A 21,217-nucleotide genomic window follows, 5' to 3' on the forward strand; every position below is an offset into this window, starting at 1 on the left:
GGAAACCCAATATCCCTTTGGGATTATTTCGTAAAATAGAGATTAAAGAAAACCAACTTGGCAATATTGAGTCCTTTGAAGAATCTTGCAATATCTTGATCCGAAGACTGCCATGGTAAACCTCGTGCCCTGACTACAGTGTTATCATCAATAAGTTCCATCTTGCTGCTGTGGATGAAGCAAAACTTCAGGTTGCATAATTAATGTTTGTAAGACTGACATCTGTTACCTACTGCAAGGCAATTTGCCAAGTTACACATGAGGTCTTATTTAACTGAGTTCAGACAGACTTTTGATATTGCCCGATATTTAAAAAAAAAAAAAAAAACATAAAAATTATCTGGATACAGTTGAAAGTATTCTTTAGGTGGTTCACTACAGAAAGATGGCTACCTATGTAGGTCCAGTACAAACAGCTTCTCCAGGAAACCATTTACTTGCCTGCCATAAACTCAAAGCACCCAGGATCAAATCATAGGAAACAAAGTTCTTCCAATACCTTCAGGTCTGGCATAGAACCATAAAGGACAGCCTCAAATTCATTCTTGGATGCAGCCAGTATCCAAGTGAAGGTTAAATCTGGTTTGGCAGCAAAATTTAGGATCGAAACATAGCTGCCAATTAACCCACATCAGGAATGTATGTATGTGGTCAGAAGTCTTACATTAAAATATCTCCCTATCAAACCAGAGAGTCATCACAGGGTGTTTATGGAACAGTGGGGAGTCCCCACACCTTGATGAGTCATTTGCAAATCACCTCTTATGCCTTTTAACACCTTTTGATGTTCTGTCCTTCTCATGTTCATATTTTCAGTAATCCTAAGACATTCTCCTAATGAGTCACTTTCTCCACATCTAGGCTTCAAAATCTCTCCATGGGCAAAGATGCCAGAAGTTTCTATTCACATGTGGCAAGACAGTCTCACACAATTGACTACAGTGATTCACAAACTCAACCAGGTCCACCTGTGATCACAAAGATATCACCACTTTGCACTCCTCCCTAAGTTACTTCATTTGCTTTAAAGTAGAAGGTGACAGAATATACTTAAACTAATCTCAGTATAAGTCGTGAACCCTATTAAAGCCTGTGATATTTTTTCTTTGGAAGTTTTCCAAAAAAGACAGAAAGATAAAAACAGACTAAAATAAAAGCCACACATACAAAACACAAGATGTTCTTCAGTCATTGAATGGCTGAAGAAGTCAATGTTTCGGGTTTTTTTTTTTTTTTTTTTTTTTTTTTGTGGTGCTGGGGATTGAATCCAGGGCCCTGAGCATGCGAGGCAAGCACTCTACCAACTGAGCTATATCCCCAGCCCTTTCAATGAGTTTTAATTCCAACATTCAAACTTTAAGTAGTAAATGACTGAACTATAGGACATGAGAATCAAAAAGTTAATTAAAAAAAAAAAAAAGGGAGGGGTGCTGGAGATATAGCTCAGTTGGTAGAGTCCTTGCCTAGCATGCACAAGGCCCTGGGTTCACAAAAAAAAAAAAAAAAAAAAAAAAGATGATTTAAAAAAGAAGTTAAGTAAATTTACTAAAATGTAAGGGGAGTTAAATGATATGAGTTCAAATGAATGGTATTCAACTACTTACCAAGTTCCACTTTCAAATTTGTAGTTTACTCTCTCTGGATCTGAAAACCTGTGATCTAAAAATAAGAACATATAACTCATCATTTTAGCTATTAGAGATAAAGCTGTGGGAAGAAACTGAAAAGCAGAGTTGAGGGAAAGACATTGGAACCAAATTCTAGGAATTATAACAGTCAATACTTACTATAAGGCTCTGAAATCATTGCTAAAATTATATTCCCCATATCTTCAACTTGAGAGGCTCCATATCGGGAGACCGAACTGTTCTTCTCAAAATTTAAACCTGAGAGGTTAAGTTAAGGAAACATTTTGAAGAGGTAAAATGAGGCTGCTACTAAACCAAAATTAAACTCAAGAGTCAAAAAGCCAGGTAAAAATCTTTAGAAATCTCAGAATGACTTCTTCCCATCATTTAGGACTTCAAACATACTCCTTAAACTCTCCAACTGTCTTCTCCGGTGAAAGTCAAGTCAGTCCTGTCCTGGGGTATTACTGGTAGTAAAGTTCTGTTTAGTTAGTTAATAGGAAATAGATGAATGCTGAAACCTGTGGTTTGGGTTTCAAAGATGAAGTGTACAATAGTTAATTAGAATCCTTTATTCTATCTTTCTCAATGGCACATACAAGGCGATGAACATGCTAACTTTATAACATATGTCACTAAAGGCCACAAGATAGTACATGATTTCAGCCTAATGTTTGAAATGAACACTTCAGATTACTAATGACAATATTTCTAGGATACCACTTTTACTCAGTACTTTTCTTCTAAAACACTTTTAGAGCCCTCTAGATCACCCTATCGGACAGTAACAAGTGCTAGTTACTTGGTCATTTTTGGAGAGTTCATTTCAGAAGCAACTCAAGCCCTCAAAGCCAATAATGACCAATATGGTTCTTTGTGTGTGTGTGTATACCAAAAATATTTTATTTGCTCATTTCTTGCATTTGAAGTACTTTGATAACAACCTTGGCTCGAGATTCCTCACCTTAGTCCTTAACTACTACACAACTGTAACCAACCACTTAATGGCGTTTACCTTCTCAGTTAATTTTACAGAAGTCTACCCATTCTCCTACCCATCCTATTGTCCCTGACCTTAATCAAGATGCTTTGGTGCTCAGCACAAAGGGCCTTCACAAATTTGACATACACAGGCTCATTACAATTGAATACTAGCACACAAAAATGGTCTTGGTGCTCATCTAAGGTTTCAGTGGCTTCACAAATTCCACCTGCAAGGCCATGGTGAATGAAGGTGGTCTTCAGCACCTCTTGCAAAGCAGTATTAACATCTGTTACACTTCCAGCAACTATGCCTTCCTTGGCCATAGCAGTGAGTTATAGGTGAAGCCAAATCTTGAACGCATCCTAGCCTCCACATCACTCGATAGCAGGGAAACTCTTGAAACAGTGTCTGGCTATGTTGCCCAGGCTGGTGGTCTCCAACTCTGAGGCTTGAGTGATCCTCAGCTTCTTGAGTGCTGGGAATATAGGAGCACATCACTGTGCCTGGCTTCAATGTGGACCTTGACAATGTCAGTAGACTGTCAGGGTAGACCAGAAAACATGGTTCTTAAACATGTGGCTAAATTGTTTGAGTGAAATCAGATGATTTCCAATAACTTTTATGATTTAGAAGTCTCCCTAAAATCATTTATCTCCATCAAAATCATTACCTCCTAAAACTAACAGTCATTGAAATGGCTCTTTCACGTGTGTGTGTTTTGCTGGTGATCAAAGCCTGGTCCTCCAGCATGCTCAAAGCAAGTGCTCTACCACTGAGCTACATCCCCAGCTTCTTTTAAGACAGGGTTTTGCTAAGTTGCCCAGCTACCTTCAAACTTGTGATCCTCCTGCCTTAGCCTTCCGAGTAGCTGAGATTACAAGCATATACCACTATACTGGCTGGAATATTTAAGTTCCGATACTACAGTTACACTTTATGTCTAAATTTGAATTTTGTAATGTAAGATAATGCACAAAGAACACTATGGGGCTGCCTCTTTTCTCTAGAGTTCAAAATAAAAGCTGGGGATATGACTCAGTGGTGGTAGGCTCAAGGTCTGGATTGAATTCCCAGCACCACAACAAAGAAAAAAGAAAACAGTCATCTGAATGGTGGTTACTAGAATGTTTGCCTTATTTTATACCACTTTCTAACTAGTATTTTATAAGATTATAAAAATGAAGACATATGTGAAGGAAGTGTCCTCATATTATTTAGTGCGAATTCAGAGGACCAGGTGTTAATACAGAAAGCTCTCACCTAGAATTCCTAAGAAATACAGCTGGTTATCTGAAGAGTTAATTCAGTGAGCAATATCTGTTTCCATTCATAATTTTAAACCATTTTCCATTTCACTCCAGTTTCCTCCTTCCTTTCTCAGTAAAGAGATACTGCTTCCCAACAAAGGTAGGCAAACTCATTTTTGAGTTGTCCCTCAGCTGGTTCCATCTCTCTGCAGTTAAATATACCACATGTAAAAAAGCAGCCATATGTTCTGGGCAAATTACTTAACCCCACTAAACTTCACCTTATCTCCAAAGCCAAAGCTGTGATAATCTTTACCTCCCTGGGCTCTTTGTGAAGATTAAATGAGATAAAATAAGCCCAGAGTACAAAGCAGGTATTTAATAATAAAAGATGTCCTCTCCCTTCTTCCGAGAACCCAGAGTCACTTTTTTAATTTTTGGTAGCAGGACTGAACCCAGGGGCGCTTAACCACTGAACCACATCCCAGCCGTTTTTGATTTATTTTGAGATAAGGTCTCACTAAGTTGTTTAGAGTCTTTTTTAAGTTGCTGAGGCGGGTTTTGAACTTGCAATCCTCCTGTCTCAGTCTCCTAAGCCGCTGTGATTACAAGTCATGCACCACTGTGTGTAGCCACAGTGACTACTTTCATAACCCAAGATGATCAAACTTTTTGAGAGCCACATTCACGACTGAAAACTCTGAATTTATTTGTATATCTCACAGGATAATAATCAAGCTAAAATGATAGATCCTATTTGCATCCCACCCCCTTGCCCTTGACATCAACTAGTGACAGAATAGATATGCTGTCCACTTAGAGATTTGAAAATCTCAGATGTTCAAGCAACAGACTAAAGACCACTGATTAGAGTTACTGACTGTGTAGAGAATACCAAAAAATATGTACTAATCCAGTGCCATTTTCAAAGTTTGTGACAATATGACAGAAAAACTAGAGCTAAAGGATTGAAGATGCTTTGGGAGATAATTGCCCTAAATTTTCTGGGGGAGATAGGAAGATGATAGGGATCCTTCCAGAACTTTTTATAAAGACTACTCATGACCGTCATCATATAGAATGGCACCAAACAGCAGTCTGGAACCCCGTAGTTCTAATGTTTCAGGCTTGTACGGGTCTACACAGGAGCAAAAACTACGCAAGAAATGGAGACTAAACCTGCCGTGTTAGCCATGTTTCTCTTAGCATTTATTCTGCATTCTTTGTTGGAAGGGGAGATTTTCTGGGTACTGTAGGATTTTTAGTAGCATGTTGGCCTCTACTCCCATCCCCAAGTTATGACAACTAAAAGTGTCTCCAGTGGGCAAAATCACCCCAGGGTGAGAACCACTGGTATAAGCTAATAGTTCCTGATAGCTCCAGCTTTACCCCATACTATCAGTTGACCTCTCAGACAATGCTTTTTTGTGTGTAAGAGACTATCACTGGACAGAGATTTTGAGGAAAACTGGCCAAGGAAACACTGCCTAAAGCCCAGGCTGACACTGGAGATCTGAAAAACCCTATCAGCAGATGCATGCATATACCCTGGGGAACCTGGAAGAGAAGCACCTTCTGACAGCAGGAGGCCACCCTCAGTTCTCAGCATGGTTTTGTGCCAATGGAGTTTATGTTTCTAGAGGATTATTGAAAGAATATTTGCAGAGGCTATAAGTAGTCCACATACCCTAAAACATTATCTCTGGCCCTTTACAGAGAAAGCTTGCTGACCTGAGCTACAGAAGTGCAGGTTGCCAAAAGTTGGCCAATACAGAGACTGCCACAGGAGTGCTTACCATATCATGACTTTCCACTCCAGAACACAGCACTGAGGGTAGATTTAGGTTTACAGAAATAGGAATGTAAAAACATATTCCATTCAAATTACTCTTTAGTCTCTTCCATAAATGGAGAGGTACCTTACCTCCACTCAAGTAACAACCCCATAAAGTACTTTTATCCATCTAATCCTCCGACAAAATCAGACCATGAGTAACTGCCACATAGCACCAAAGCCCTCGCCACAACCACCAATTGAAGAGTACATTGGATGCTTCCCCTGTAATAAATTACTCTCAACTATATTATACATCTCCTGAATTTGGGGCCCTACCTTCCTCTGATCTCTAACTACTCTACAGCCCCTGAGCTCTAACTATTCTACAGTTTCTAAGAATATACTACCATAAACGATGGCATTTATTAAACACCATTTTGTTTGTACCCACCTAGGTCTTCTGATTTTCACAATAACCTTACTGGGTAAGTTACACTAAAAAACAAGGATCAAGAGATGTTCCACAACTCACTCACCCAGCTGGCAGGCAATGAACTGAAATAACAGCCTAGATTTGAATGCACACACAATTCCCTGCACCAAGCTAAGAAACTCTCCTTAACTTGTTTTGAGTCATATTTTGTGAGGATCTTTGAAAATGTATAAAGGCCAACTGAAGGAGACAGATCAAAAGCAAAACGTAAAACCTCCTATGTTGAAATAAATCTGTAGCTGAAGAATCCTTTCACTGAATTCTCCTTTTTAATTAAGAATATGTTGTTGACATTTGACTAACCGAGTTCTACATAACACGTACCAACATGTTTCCCTGTGAGCCAGCACATACAGAGAAGATCAGCAGCTGTAAGCTGCTAACAACTGTTAAAAGTCATCCAACCTGCTACACGCACAAACCACCTCCTTATACACACACACTCTCAGAAGTTCGGTCAATCCTTATGAGAATTAAACACACAAAAATAAATGGTATGGGGGGGGTATTCTTTCAAAAAATGTTTTATTACCAATTCTTTCTCCCTATCAATAGTTATATATTGAATTACTTGCTGCACATCTGATCTTGAGGGAAAGAAAGATGAGTCTGTGCCTCCTGATTTATGGTTGGTCATGCAACTTACTCATTCTGCCCTTGAGGCAGCAACAACAGCATAAACAGGCTCAGCCAGCTTTACAAATGAGAACTGCCACAAGGGAATGAGGAAGGGTACCGCCAGGCAGGGTGGGAATAAAACTAACATCTCAGCTATAATCGAGTGAAGTGCTCCTTTTATCCAAGTTAGGGAAGTTCCCATCTGAACGGGAGGAATGCTTTCCTCAGTGCCACCCTTGTGAAACAGGCTGAGAATTTAACTCACACTCACACTAGCTGATGGTATAATTCAGAGAAAGAAGTTTAGTGAAGTTCATTAATATAAGCTTATCTACACAAAAGAAAAGTTATTTCCAGACTGCTTGAAAATGGACACATTTGGTTTTGGAACACCCAGTTTTCACTTGTAAATGAAATATTTTTCAAACTAAGTTTTTGGTCCAGGAGAACCACACACATAATATATTAGTTCTGGAACAAATGAAGGTAAGCACATATTTACATACCAATTCAGAATTCCATCTCAAAGCAAGAATCTCCCTGCCACAGGTCCATCAAAAGACAAGTTTTCAACATTCCCTCTTTACTTCATTCCTTCCCTTCTTTCTTTCTCTCTTTTGCTGTGACCCCATGGCAAGCACTCTATCACTGGGCCACCTCCCCAGCTGTTTTCTTTTTTGTTTATAGCATAACACAATTACCTATGTTGCCAGTAATATTTAAAAAAAACCTGTGGCAATTAACAAAGGAGCAGCAAACCAATAAACACAGCAACAGAAAAATCAAGCAGTACTCCAAGAAATGAATTTCCTTTAAGCATAGAAAGGAAAATAAAGGGAAGAAGAAAGTAATAACTACCCTGTAATGAAATGTGTTAAGTTAAAAGACAGGTTCAAGGGGTTGGGGAGATAGCTCAGTCGGTAGAGTGCTTGCATTGCAAGCACAAGTCCCTGGGTTTGATCCCCAGCCACCAAAAAAACAAACAAAAACCAAAAAAACAAACAAACAAAAAACAGGTTCAATATACAAGTTACTCCTCTCCACCCCCTTTTTGGTGCTGGGGATTGAACCCAGGGCCTCTTGTAAGTTCCCGTTTCACCACTGAGCTACTGTCCCAGTAGTTTTAAAGTGAGCTCTGAAAGAAACAAATCACAAATGCCACTGAAGCAGCTCAGGGGTGCAGCTCAGTGGTGGAGTGCTTGCCCAGCACACACAAGGTCCCGGGTTCAATCCTCAGCATGCTCACACAAGCAAACGAAGAACCAAAGTAACAAAATTTTATATAGCAGCAATAAAATGCTGGGGAAAAAGCTCTAAAGCCTTACTTTTATTTCTCAGAAACTTATTTGGAAGAAAAAAAACAGATCCCTACCTAACAAATACTACTTCCAAGAGACATTATAATGAAAAGCCATGTGAAAGAATCTCAAACCCACCCAACAGACCAAAGTACACCCTAGAAGAAAGAAACAAGATGGAGGTAGAAGTTAATGGAACGGAGACAAAAAAACTTCACTTTGGAAGAAGACATTTATATAGGATAAACCGATTAGAAGGAGATTTCAAGATAATAAAATGAAATCTTCTTAAGCCTTATAAAAACAAATGTTATACTAGAATTACCAAGCTCACATTTTAAAAGATATATTATTTTGTAATTAAAATAAACCACACAAAATTAACACGACTCTGAGAGCTAGCAAGAAACTGAGTACTTCTAGTCACTTAATTTGACACAGACCACAAGCCAATGTATTCACTGGTTTGGCCACATCATGTCGAAGCGATGCCAAAGATAATTCTTTTCCCCCTCTAGTTAACAGGGTCAATTACCAGCACAGCTTAACTGTACACTTGGGGACATTTTAAATCTCTTTCATATGAAGAGAAGGACAAGGAAAATTCAGTGCTTCCCTTTAACCTTTTAAGCAGGGCAATGAAGGTCCATACAACTACAATGGCCCAGTTCAATTCATCAGAACAAATAAGTACTTAAGTGTAGAATGAGCCACATTCACACAGTATTTTACAAATGAAAAAGCCAAATTAACCTTGAAGTTTACCTGTACTAACATGTAGCTGATGCTTTGAAAGTTCTATATCCACTCTTACCTGAGGTTAAGAAAAAAAAATAAATTAAGTGCAGAATAGTTAACATAAGGTTTAAAACCAAAAAGGAAGTCCTTTTAGAAATCCTCACAGATTATTTTCATGGGAGACACCCAGTCATCCAGTGATGCGCACAGGCTCAGTCAACACTGCAGAGTGGGGCAGGAAGGCTTTGGCCGTGGGGCCGCACACACTATCCCCACTCCTCCCTACAGTCTTCCCCATTTTAATTCAGAAAACTGAGGCGGCCGAGTGTAAACAAACTGACCAGAGTAAATCTCACTCCAGAGATTGTTCTTAACCATTATGCTCTTGAGGCCATTTTCCCCATTTCAATTTTTCATCTATGGGGAAAACAGGCCAAAATCCCTTGGCTAGAGCAAGCCCGTGTGCATGTATCCGAATCCTTTACTCCCATCAAGAAATGGTGAAACACATACACACGCACACCCTACTAACCTATGGGCTGCAGGCAAGAGTGGTTTAGTCATTTTTTTGTTTTTAAATTCCAATGATGGGAAGCTGAACTAGTGAAATCGTGTTTGATAATCATGGTAAACATACAGGGATACAAAACCCAGCAGCGGAGCAGAAAGTTTACAAAATAAGCTTCAGGTTACCATTGAATGGCTCAGCTGGTATGCGCTCAGGAAAATATAAATTTAAAAAGATTTTTAAAAGCGAGATGACCTAAGTATTCAACACATGTTCTTAAGGTTTTAGACTTTTACTCTCCCAAGAATGAGTAGGATTTTTGCATTAGATCAAGGCTGGAGCATCTAACTTAAGATAAAGGAAAAAAAACTTCTAAGCCTTGGTCTCCCCAGCTATAAAATGAGGGTCATACCCACTTGCCACCCAACACTGGGGCAGAACACTATGACAGCTTACCTTTTTCTTTGGGGCGGGTGTGTGTTGTGAGAGACTGAAGCTACGATCTCACATAGGCTAAAAAAAAGCATGTGCTCTACCACTGAGTGATACTACATCAGTGATCTATAACCCTAAACCTGATAGTTCCTTTCTATACTTTATTAAAAGTAAGTTCTTAATAAAGGCTTAGAAAATTGAAGTAAACACAATGGTAGAAGTCTTGATTAATGAGAATAAATCAGTTCAAGAATAAGGAAACTAAAAACAGATTAAGAAATCAGGAAGTAATTCCATCCAACATTAGTGAGGAAACCTCAAGATTTATTTTTAAAAATAAAAGTCACTTACACAAACAGCATCATAATCAAAACATCTTTTCCATAGAAGTAGATAACTAGTATTAATTTCTCCAAGGGATCTACGATAATTTCTTAAGAGCCAGGCTCTGTGGCACATGCCTGTAATCCCAGAGGTTCAGGAGGATGAGGCAGGAGGATTTTGAGTTCAAAGAGAGCCTCAGCAACTCAGCAAGATCCTAAACAACTCAGTGAGACCCTGTCTCTAAAGAAAAGACAAAATAGGGCTGGAGATGTGGTTCAGTGATCGAGTGATCCAGAGTTCAATCCTCAGCACCCTCCCCATCCACCCCACCCCACCCCAGCCCATCAAAAAAAAAAAAAAAAAAAAACAGTGGGGGAGGAGGAGGAAGGAGGGAAAGGAGGAAAAAGGGAGAAGAGGAGAAGAAATCACAGAAGCACCACCCCTATCAAACTCTCACCACCTCACCTGATTAAATAAAGCTTACCAAATGCAATCTACAGTTTACCTGCTAGATAAGGTCTTCTCAAATGGTATTGCACAATTAAGGAGCAGGTAACACACCAGCAACTGGAACAACTCAGAAGTCTAACACCAACATCACAGAGAGTTTTTAAAAACAAATCAAAGAGGGAAAGAACCACTAAAATAAGAACCAGAACTGCATTCAAGAAATTCCCAAACCTTTTATCAAAGTGGTCACACTTTCACACCGACATAGCTCTCAAGTGGGAATACCCAAGATAAAAGTGAGGCTTGGAGAAGGCAACACTGCACAGTGGCAGGGCCTCTCTACTCCAAGAGTGCCCAGATTCTGTGACTACAACTTTGTCTTTAGTCTTCTCTTCCATTAGAAACTAACAACAATGGGGCTGGGAATGAAGCTTGGTGGTAGAGCACTTGCCTAAAAAGATTTTCTTTCATCATCTATACACACCTTGAAATGCTGCATAATCAAGTTCAACATTTTTTAAAAATTCAAGGTTTCATGGTTTTCTCCTACAAAAATGTGCTAAACATTGCAGTTGCAGTATAAAAAATTACACTCAACATATGCGATCCAACAATCACACTTCTTGATACGTACCCAAATGAATTAAAAACCACCCACAGAAAAACCTGTTCAAAGATGTTTACAGCAACTTTAGCCATAGTAAAGCAACCTGGAAATAACAAAGTTGTCTTTCAATAAGAGAGTGAATAAACTGTGGTACATCCAGTCAATGGAATATTATGCAGCACCAAAAAGAAATGAACAATCAAGCCATGAAAATACATGGAGGAACCTTAATACATATCATTAGGTTTAAGAAAAAAATCATCTGAAAAGGTTACATACTATTTGATTTCAACTATTTGGCATCCTGGAAGAGGTGAAACTACAGAGACAGTATAAAGGTTATTAGGAGGAATGAACAGGTGGAACAGAAAGTACAATTAAGTTATTCTATATTATGCTGGTATGACAACACATTATCATATGCAATGATGGATACACATCAGTATACATTTGTCAAAACCCAAGAATATACACCATCAAATGTGAACTCTAATGTAAACAATGGACTTTGGATGATGATAATGTCAACATATGGTCATCAATTTTTAACAAAAATACCACTGTGGTACAGCATGTTGACAGTGAGGGGAGGAGGAGGGGGTGGTGAGGGAGAAAGCAGGTCTTACGGGAGCGATGTACATTCTGCTCTATTTTGCTCTGTATCTAAAACTGTTCTTTGTGTAAAAAAAAAAAAATAGTCCATTAACATAATACTGTGAAGCCATCGAGTTTCCAAACAAATCCATATTTCTTCACTTTCATCTAAAAACACCAAATAAGAATACAGACTGGGAATGTAGTTCAGTGGTAGAGTACATGCTTAGCATGTACAGGACCCTGGGTTCTGGGTTCAATCACCAACACATTAGTTAAAAATTAAAAGATGCCACAAGAAAAATTATACAAGCATGTAAACCTGCAAATTGCTCCTTTTGCAGTATTGGCAGGAGCCTCTCTTCCTCCACCACTGGTTTACCTGGAACAGGTAATCTAACAGGAGCAAATGACTCTCCATCTACTTGGCAAAACTATCAAGGATATTCCTTGACTAGCTTTGTTTCCAAAGTCAGGGTCATTTCCACATTAGCAAGGAAAACGGCTTAGTGGTGGGAAAGGATAAAACTCTTGCAGAGTTTTGCAAAACTCTTTGCATAGATGAGCACGGTTGATAAGCAGATTCAGTAAGATTGCTTTTGACCTCAAAAACTGTTTTGGTGGTTGGGTTGGAGTTGTGGCTCAGTGGTAGAGCACTTGCCTGGCATGCGTGAGGCCCTGGGTTCCATACTCAACATCACATATAAATAAATAAATAAATCTATTGACAACTAAAAAAAAATATTAAAACAAAAAAAATTTTTGGTGGCCTCATCAGGAAAATACCGATTTCTCTGAAAAAGAACCTTAAAATAGGGCTGGGGAGATAGCTCAGCTGGTAGAGTGCTTGCCTTGCAAGCACAAGGCCCTGAGTTCAATCCCCAGTACCACAAAAAAAAAAAAAAAAAAAAGAACCTTAAAATAATCGATTGCAGCAAAAATGAAAAAAAAAAAAAAAAAAAATTGCTAACAAAGATTGAATCCCCGCCCCGACCCCCCCCCCAACCCCCCCGCAGTACCAGAGATTAAATCCAAAGCCTTGCGAATGCTAGGGAAGTGCTGGAGCATTGAGCTATATCCCTAACCCTTTTTGAGACAGGGTCTCACTAAATTGAAGATGTTGGCCTCAAACTGTGATCCTCCAAACTTAGCCTCTTGAGCAGAATCACAGGCATGAACCACTGTACCTACCTAATCTTAAATTTTTTTTTTTTAATGTTTTGATTAATGTTACACTTTCATGTTTATTTTCTTAGTAGTCTAAAAATGCTATTAACCAGCCAGGTATAAATGGCACACACTTGTAATCTGAGCTATTTCAGAGGCTGAGGCAAGAGAACTACAAGTTTGTGGTTAGCCTCATCAACTTAGTGAGCCCCTGCCTCAAAAAAAAAAAAAAAAAAAAAAAAAGTGCTTGAGATGCAGCTCAGTGTTGGTAGAACATTCCTTGGTTCAATCACCACTACAGGAAAAAAAATTTTAAGATTAAAATCTACATTTTAGTTGCTAACACTATAAATCTAAGATTCTCTTGATTTAAGTCCAAGGAGACTAAACTATAAAAAAGTTATTTGTTTTTAAATCTTATTTCCCACTTTTTAATTGGTGCATTATAGTTGTACATACTAATGGGATCTTGTTACATATTCTTACACAATACTCACTATAACAATATAATCTGGCCAATATCACTCCCCTCAAGAAGTTATTTTTAAAGAAATATAAAATCCTGTCATTTCAATGAATGCATGGCTAAATGGTCATGAAAGCCTGCCTCAAATTTCAATTACGATCCTCATGAAATAGAGCCCAACTTAGCTTTGTTCACAATCTCTCTACTGTAGTCAAATATTTCTGATTTTCATCAGTACAGCACTTGAAAAAACTGCCAGTATATGCTCAAAGACCTAGAATTAAAAGGAAGGACAGAGAAGAAATACCTAAGAACCTCCAATTTATAGCTGTGGACATTTCTACTAGTAAGTTGACCTATAATCTCTAGGAAAATGATGTCTTTAAAAAGAATTGAGGGTTGGGGGTGTGGCTCTGTGCTAGAGTGCTTGCTGGTATGTGTGAGGTCCTGCACTCAATCTTCAGCAGCACACCCCCGCCCCCCACAAAAAAACACCCTACAAACTGTTAAAAAAAAAAAAAAAAAAAGGAAATAGTTGGAGATAATTCTTAAATACTACCTATACCTATTAAAATTGTCATATTTTTCAAAATTGGGATGTTACAAGACTTCAAAATTCCCTTATTTACTGATGGTTGTGAGCGTGTAAGTGCAAGCATGCACATGCTCACTGGGGATGAAAAGACCCTTGACCATGTTAAGCACCTAGTCCACCACTGAGCTATATCCACATCCCTGATATTTTTTCTAGATTTTTTTTTTCTCTATTTTGTACCAATGTGTCAAATAGTTTAGCATAAGCTAAGCACACCCAAAATGTTTATCTTAAGCCCTAACTCCTAATGTGACTGAATTGGAAGAAAAGGGTTTTCAGGAGACAGTTACAGTTAAATTAAATAAAATCATATGGGTAGGAGGACCTAACTAAATATAACAAAATGCAGGCTTTAGCTCTTGAAAATAAAGTGTAAAAGTAAGCATATACAGCTGGGCATGGTGGCCCATCCATGTCTGTAATCCTAGTGGAGGCTGAGACAGGAAGACTGCAAGTTCAAGGTCAGCCTCAGGAACTTCAAAATAAAAAGAAAAATATCTGGGGGTGTAGCTCAGTGGTAAGCACCCCTAGGTTCAACTCTTGGTCAAAAAAAAAAAAAAAAAAAAAAAAAAAAAAAAAAAAAAAAAATCAACTCCCAAATTCCTAAAAGAAACTTAGATTTGACTTTATAACAATTCTCTGTGCTTTGGGGGAGTGGCCTAACCTATTATTCACTTTCCATTTGATACAGTAGCACTGGACTGCTTATTAGTTAACACTTTAAAGATTTACTAGATGCGAGATAATGGGTCATTCATAACTTTGAGATTTATGATTACATATATTCACTTTTATAATATATAATGCATTAAATATACTCCCTTGATAAGTAAAGATTTGGGGGACAATACTGACCCTATTTTATCATCCCAAAGATGCCTTATTATAACCACCATAATCTTGTATGTATTTGAGAAACTGAGAGGTTAAAAGAGGAAATCAGGGGCTGCAGTTACGGCTCAGAGGTAGGGCGCTCGCCTAGTGTGTGTGAGGCACTGAGTTCAATGCTCAGCACCACATAAAAATAAATAAAATAAAGGTTAAAAAAAAAAAAGCGGAAATCAATGAACTGCAGTTTCTAAAGGATGTATACCCATTAATTAAAAAATAAAGTTATTCATTCCAAAGAACACAAGAGAAACCCTAAGACCTGGTAGTCTTGGCGTTCGCATGAAAGACAGGAAAGTCTTCAAATTCTCCAACTCATCACACCCCTCAGCCAGAGAATACCCATCATCTGTAACTGAATCTTATTTTAAATGCAGTCACCTTCACAAAAATCTATGTCTAAGTCCATTCAACTTCATTTAATTGTAACTATTTTGAAAGATTCATTTAAGTGTACTATTTGTTTCTCCTAGTCCAGTATCTAAATGTTGGACCAGACAATATCATTCATACTCTGATAAAGTTTAAAACATTTAAAAGTTTTTTTAAATTGCAATTTTTTCCCCCTGGAGCTATATTCAAGTGATTCTTCATTAATAATTTAAAGGATACACTCTGCCATTGCTGCAACATCCAGCTTGTCAATATCAGGTGAACCAGGGCAACATTTCTTAAATTCTTTTCGAAGATCAAAAAAGGAATAGAAGCATTCAGGTAGTAATACATTCTGAGGAAGGACAAGATAGACAAGTTAACTAGGTAAATTTGCTCAGTGTTTCTCTAGTAATTAGGAACTTAAAAATTGAATGTAGGCACATTTTACCAGGATTTTTTTTAAATATAAAATTTAATAAAAGATTTTTAATAGCTGGTTCTATTATTGCATTAGAACTTATATACCGGACACACATATACACACACACACACACACAATCCATCTTATTTTAATGAACTGGATTACAATGTTTGTACTCCATTATGCATTTCATTCAAAACATTTCTGAAGCTTTAATATATCTGGCTTGTTATAATTTTCAGTCATCAGTTTTCATACAGATGCAAAAGTGTACAAGATTAAGTTGGAAAATTTAGCAGTTCTAACTACTCTTGGGTTCTAATAATGCACATTGTTAGTACCAAATTAGATTAAGATAGCAAATTCCTGATTAACTGAAAAGGATTATTTCTGTGCTAAATTACAATCCCACATCAGTTTTCCCAACCATTATTTTAGGATATACCTGTAAACTCAAATTAGACTTTGTGTGTTTGTATATATATATGTATAAATATATGTATGTTATTTATATATATATACATAAAACAAATCTCAAAAGAAATGGTTCCCAGCTGTTCTCGTCTCCGAGCAGCACTCATGTGGTTACTAAACAAAGCAACTATATTGGCAAATATTACACTTTTTTTTTTTTTGTAGACAACAAAAAACACTCATTGAATAATTAAAACAAAACAAAACAAAACAAAACAGAATTTATCTGGGTGTGGTGACACACAACTGTGTGTCTCAAAGACTCAGGAATCTTAGGTAGGATGATTTCAAGTTCACAGCCAGCCTTGGCAACTTAGCGAGACCGCCCCCCCTTAGAAATGGGAGGAGAAAAAAAAAAAAGCACTGGGGATGTAGTTCAGTGGTAAAACTCCCAGGGGTTCGATCCCTAGTACCAAAGAAACAAAAAGTTAACTACCAAAAGAATCATGAATTCTCAGTGAACTACAAAAATATTCATTTAAAAACTGCATATACAGTAATAAAGGATCAATTTAAATAGCTGTGTCCAAGCTGGCACACACTTGTAATCCCAGTGGTTTGGGAGGCTGAAGGGGGAGGATGGCAAGTTCAAAGCCAGTCTTAGCAATTTAGTGAGGCCTCAAGCAACTCAGTGGGACCCTGTCTCTAAATAAAATACAAAAAATAGGGTTGGGGATGTGGCTCAGTGGTTGAGTGCCCCCGAGGCCAATTCTTGGCACCCCCTACCCAACACACACACACACACACACACTCGAAAAAGGGCTGGAGATGTGGCTCAGTGGTTAACGCCCTCTGGATTCAAGTACTGGTATCAAAATAAAATAAAAATAAATAGAGCTATGTCCATTTAAAATACTGAGCATTTTAGTTAGTGCTTATGAAATGTTAATTTATGTTAAATTAGAGGCTGAGTGTATTTGTATAGTATGAATGTTCCTTGTAAAAATGTTTTTCTACAGAAGTCTGAAATATCTACATATGCTTATGTAAAACATTTTAAGCTCTTGCTTTCTACATATTCTTTTATATTTTACCATTTTGCCTTTAAACTAATATATAAAATGACTTTTAGTATACTAAATTGTTTTAATTTCTTATATTTAATCAATCCTAATAAAACCAACTCAGGAAAACTTTTTCTTGAGGTTTTTCATACCCAAAGCAATCCATCTAAAATAATGGAAACAGTTGTTTTCCTCTGGCCCAATAAGAATTACATTCCCCATATGAATATTGGGGGTAAAAAAATAATTCACATGTTTTTATAGGTCAAGGGTATAGCAAATGATCTAGCTCTTAATAAAACTGAAGAAATGCTAAAGTTCTTATAAAAGGAGTGATCACCTTAACCCTCAAGGCAGAGAAACTTGGATTTCATCTTCAGACGTTTTAAATTATTATACACTTAACTAATTTCCCAGTTTTCTCTACTTGAGAGACTAAAGAAAATCTGTATTGACTATACTTGCCGGTGCCATCAATTGTTAATCTACACTTTTCATTGTAAGACTTGCCTCATATAGTTACCTAACTATATTCTTATCTTTTCAAACCCAGTGCCTGCCTACCACAATGAGATTACTGCTTAAACTAATTTAAGTAGTTAAGAGCAACTAGATTAGCAGTGATTGGTTACCCTGGGTGAGCTGTCTATGCTCTTCATTGTTCCCTAAGTAGCATTCCCAGGGAGAGAAATCACAATATATCCATGAAAAGACTATTTTTCTCACTCCATAGTCTTTTCCACACCAGAAAAGTTAACAGAATTAAAAGATGGGTCTGACCCTATAGATTGGATAGAAGATTTAGTTTTGAACGTTCACTTAAAATTGAACAAAGTGTGCCATAATTAATATTTCACTAATTGTACAGGTAAGTGTTATTTAAGCAGGCTTTTTAATGAATTATAATTAAAATGGTAGAGTTGAACTTTTTGGCACCTTCCTTTTTAGGATAAACTATTTCCAGGAATGACAATATTATAATGGATTTTAAAATACCATTCTTGCTTTCCTACTTGTGATTATTTTGTCAAAGTATCAAACTCCATGCTAACTTTGGAAAAGGGAGAATGTCAAGCATCTTGAAAACTTGACAAAGATTGTTTTATGTCACCAGATTACCGCAATCCTGAACATCTCCATGAAATTGTCATTCATTATGAAATTGTGATAAAATATACTTAATACTAAATTTACCATTTTAGTATCTGTGTCTGGTGCTGGGGAAGCAAATCCACATGTGCTACAAATGTGCTCTTTCACTGAGCTACACCTCAGGTCCAGTTTTAGCAATTTAAGTGTACACTTCAGAAGCACTAAGTACATTAGCATTTTGCAACCATCCCTTTCCAGAGTTCTTTTAATCTTCCCAAAGTGGAATTATGGTCCCATTAAATAACTCCCCACCTGCAAGTTTTTAAAAACAGAATCATTTGGCCAAGTCAGTTTTCTTAAAAGCTTCCATTGATCCCAAAAGTCAACCATTTTTCCAGAAGCCAGCACTCTTACCTTCTTGGAAGCCTCAGGATGCAGAATTTGCCTGACATGAAGCTGCCCGTCAGTACAGAGACAGAAGGAAGTCCCTACCCCGATATTGAGTTCATTGCTCACTGATTGGTTAAACTGAAAAAATAAGACACAGAGGGAGGAATACAACTGATGCAGGGTTTACAAACTCTTCAAAATGGCCCACTTGGTGATAACCAGAAAAAGAAGTCATGCCGAGGACCCTGAAAAGAGACGTTGCTGGATCAGACTGCACAAATCCCCTAGATAGGTAAGGACGCTTTCCATCCAATCCGCAGTTTAGGCTAAGTGCATTTTCCCTTCTTGTTCTGCCTTCTATTTTTACGATAAACTCATTGAAGACAAATCAGAAGTCTGCTTTCCTTGCAGATTGCCTTCAAATTACATCATTCCCCAGAGTTACTTTATGTTTGGATGTGCCAGGTTTAAGAAAGAAACCAATTTCTAATAAACAAAGCGGATAATGGGTATACAGACCTCTGTAAAGGCCAGTAACACGAACCTGGAATACATCCCAGAAAAGAGAACTTTCTCCTATAATTCGAAACTCATGTGCTAGGGCAGAGGCCGTGAGAGCTCAGGGTATTCACCGGTGCGCAGGTGTTAAGCGCCCCGCCCTAGCCCCAGATCCAGCAACCGTCAGCCCCCGGAACTGCCAGTTTTTAGGTTACCTCATTTCCAATAAGGGAATCCCACCAGTTCCACGGTGACCCAAACTTTACTTGAGAACTTTACTTTACTTAGACCGAGGTCATTAAAAACACGATAGAGTCGAGCCTTTGGAAATTCAGAAGACTAAAAGCATTTGGGCTCTTTCAGGTTCTGACCAAAACTCTGGCCGCTTCTATCACACAATGCCAAGTTGGCCGGGACATCTAACCATAGCGCCCCCTGCTCCAAGGTGGAGCCACAGACCCGAACCTCGCAGGGGACTGCAGCGTTTGGGGTCTAGAACCTGGAGGTGCGGACTATAGGATTCACCTAGCTCCGCGGGCCATTCAAATGGTTAAACGCTGCTGACTCTTCGACCCCAGGAACTACTCTAGGAAGTCTTTCGCAAACTAGCGAATTTGGGTAGTTTGGGTAAGGAAGCGAAAAGGCGCAGCGACCTCTTCCAGTTCCCGGGCCAGGCTCCCCAGGCGACTCGGAGTCCCACCACCCAGCCCCAGGGACACAAGGCAACCACCCGGGAGAACTTGCGGCAGTGGGGTTGGGTCCGGTTGTGGGGCAGCCAAGATAGCCCGGATTTAAGTGGGCGGTGTGACCCAGGGCTGTCACCTGTCGGAGGGCTTGGTCCAGCTGAGGCGCGGAGGATAAGCTTTCGGCGTCTATTTTAGTTTCTTCTTTGCAATCCTCCGTCAGTTCCAACTGATCCGGTCTAACTAGTACTTCGTGCAACTGTCCCACCTCCAGGGGGAGAGAAACAGGGGGTCAGTTTCCCCTCTTTTGATTCCGGATCCTCAGCTCTTCCCCCTCGCTCCCCCGTTGGGGCGGCCCGCGCCTCTGCAGGGGTCCAGCTGCATAAGCAAAGCTCACTAGACTACAGCGGCTCCTGTGGCCCAGCGGCCGGCGCGTCCCTGCCCCCTACCCCACCCCCACCCGGATCAAGTCGCAAAGGCCTGGAAAGTGGGCTCTAGAGGCCCGGGAAGGCCACTCGGTTTCGGCCCAGGGTCCCCCGACCGCCAAAGAACCCGTCTCAGCAGCTCCTGGCCTCTCCACCTGAGCAGGTTTCGGAAGACTGAAATGGCTTCAAGGCGGTTGACCAACAAGTTTGGTTTTACTCTGAATTCTCTAGGCCTCGGGTCCAGCCCCACAAGTGGGCAAACAGAGTACTTATTTACCTACCCCCTCCCCGAAACTTGCACAACAAACTTCTTGCCCCACGCTTTGGACAAGGACACGGAGAAATACCTTCTTGTTGGCCAGATCCACGACTTTCCATAACAGCAGGATCAGCTCCTTCTCATCCGAGCCCAGCTTGGCCCCGTTGGCCCCAGCAGTGATCCCAAAAAGTACCACCAAGTAATCCGGAGACGCCGTCATGACGATAGGTGGGGAGGGGGAGAAGGGGGGTCGGGAGGCGGTGAGGCGGGGTGGAAGTGAGAACGGGAAAACCTGTGCTAAAACCTTCTAAGAGAAAAAGAAAGAGCGCCCACCCCCCCCCTCCTCCTCGCTGCCGCTGGTGCAAAAGGCGGTAACCAACCACCCAAGCCCACACCTGGCCGGTGCTCCACACCCAGGGCAGGAAGGGGGGTGGGAAGGAGGGTGCGGGAGGCCTGCCCTTTTTGTATTCAATTGCCCGTGCGTTTATGAAAAAGCCTGGAGCTGGGCTGTACCCTCGGGAGGCGCGCGCAATGGCTGAAAGCTTTTCTGTTTTGGGATGTGGCTCTACCTGCCCGCCCCTTCCCCCTCCCCCACGTGGTGCAGGTAAGAGACACCTGGCGGCGCCGGCCCATTGGCTCCTTCAAACCACTACGTGGCAGCGGTGGGGGAGGAGGCCACTTGGGGAGGGGAAGGAGGGGGCGGTAGACAATGGCTAGATGAATGAAGAGGCAAGAGCGAGAGGGGTGGAAGGAGAGGCCAGAGGGGCGGGGAAGAGGT

The 21,217-nt window shown here is 39.6% G+C and overlaps 1 protein-coding gene and 1 pseudogene across 5 annotated transcripts in view; both read right to left on the minus strand.

Moving 5' to 3' along the window:
• Positions 1–21,004, minus strand: part of Esrp1 (epithelial splicing regulatory protein 1) — a 57,679-nt gene extending 36,675 nt beyond the window's left edge. For 4 of the 5 annotated variants that reach the window (XM_047560322.1, XM_047560355.1, XM_047560337.1 and 1 more), the window contains exons 1-7: positions 20,528–20,882; positions 19,895–20,023; positions 18,599–18,712; positions 15,431–15,545; positions 1,788–1,886; positions 1,605–1,659; positions 58–168 (exon numbers count right to left, since the gene is read on the minus strand). In XM_047560322.1, coding sequence (XP_047416278.1) covers positions 58–168; positions 1,605–1,659; positions 1,788–1,886; positions 15,431–15,545; positions 18,599–18,712; positions 19,895–20,023; positions 20,528–20,659 — 755 coding nt within the window. In that variant the 5' untranslated portion in view covers positions 20,660–20,882. Of the gene's footprint in view, positions 1–57; positions 169–1,604; positions 1,660–1,787; positions 1,887–15,430; positions 15,546–18,598; positions 18,713–19,894; positions 20,024–20,527 lie in introns of all 5 variants that reach the window. The other variant, XM_047560347.1, reaches the window with a different exon arrangement.
• LOC124990376 (40S ribosomal protein S12-like) lies at positions 2,539–2,936 on the minus strand (annotated as a pseudogene).
• Positions 21,005–21,217: the final 213 nt, after the last annotated feature.

Source organism: Sciurus carolinensis, chromosome 1, assembly GCF_902686445.1.
Source record: "Sciurus carolinensis chromosome 1, mSciCar1.2, whole genome shotgun sequence".
NCBI classification, from domain to species: Eukaryota; Metazoa; Chordata; class Mammalia; order Rodentia; family Sciuridae; genus Sciurus; species Sciurus carolinensis.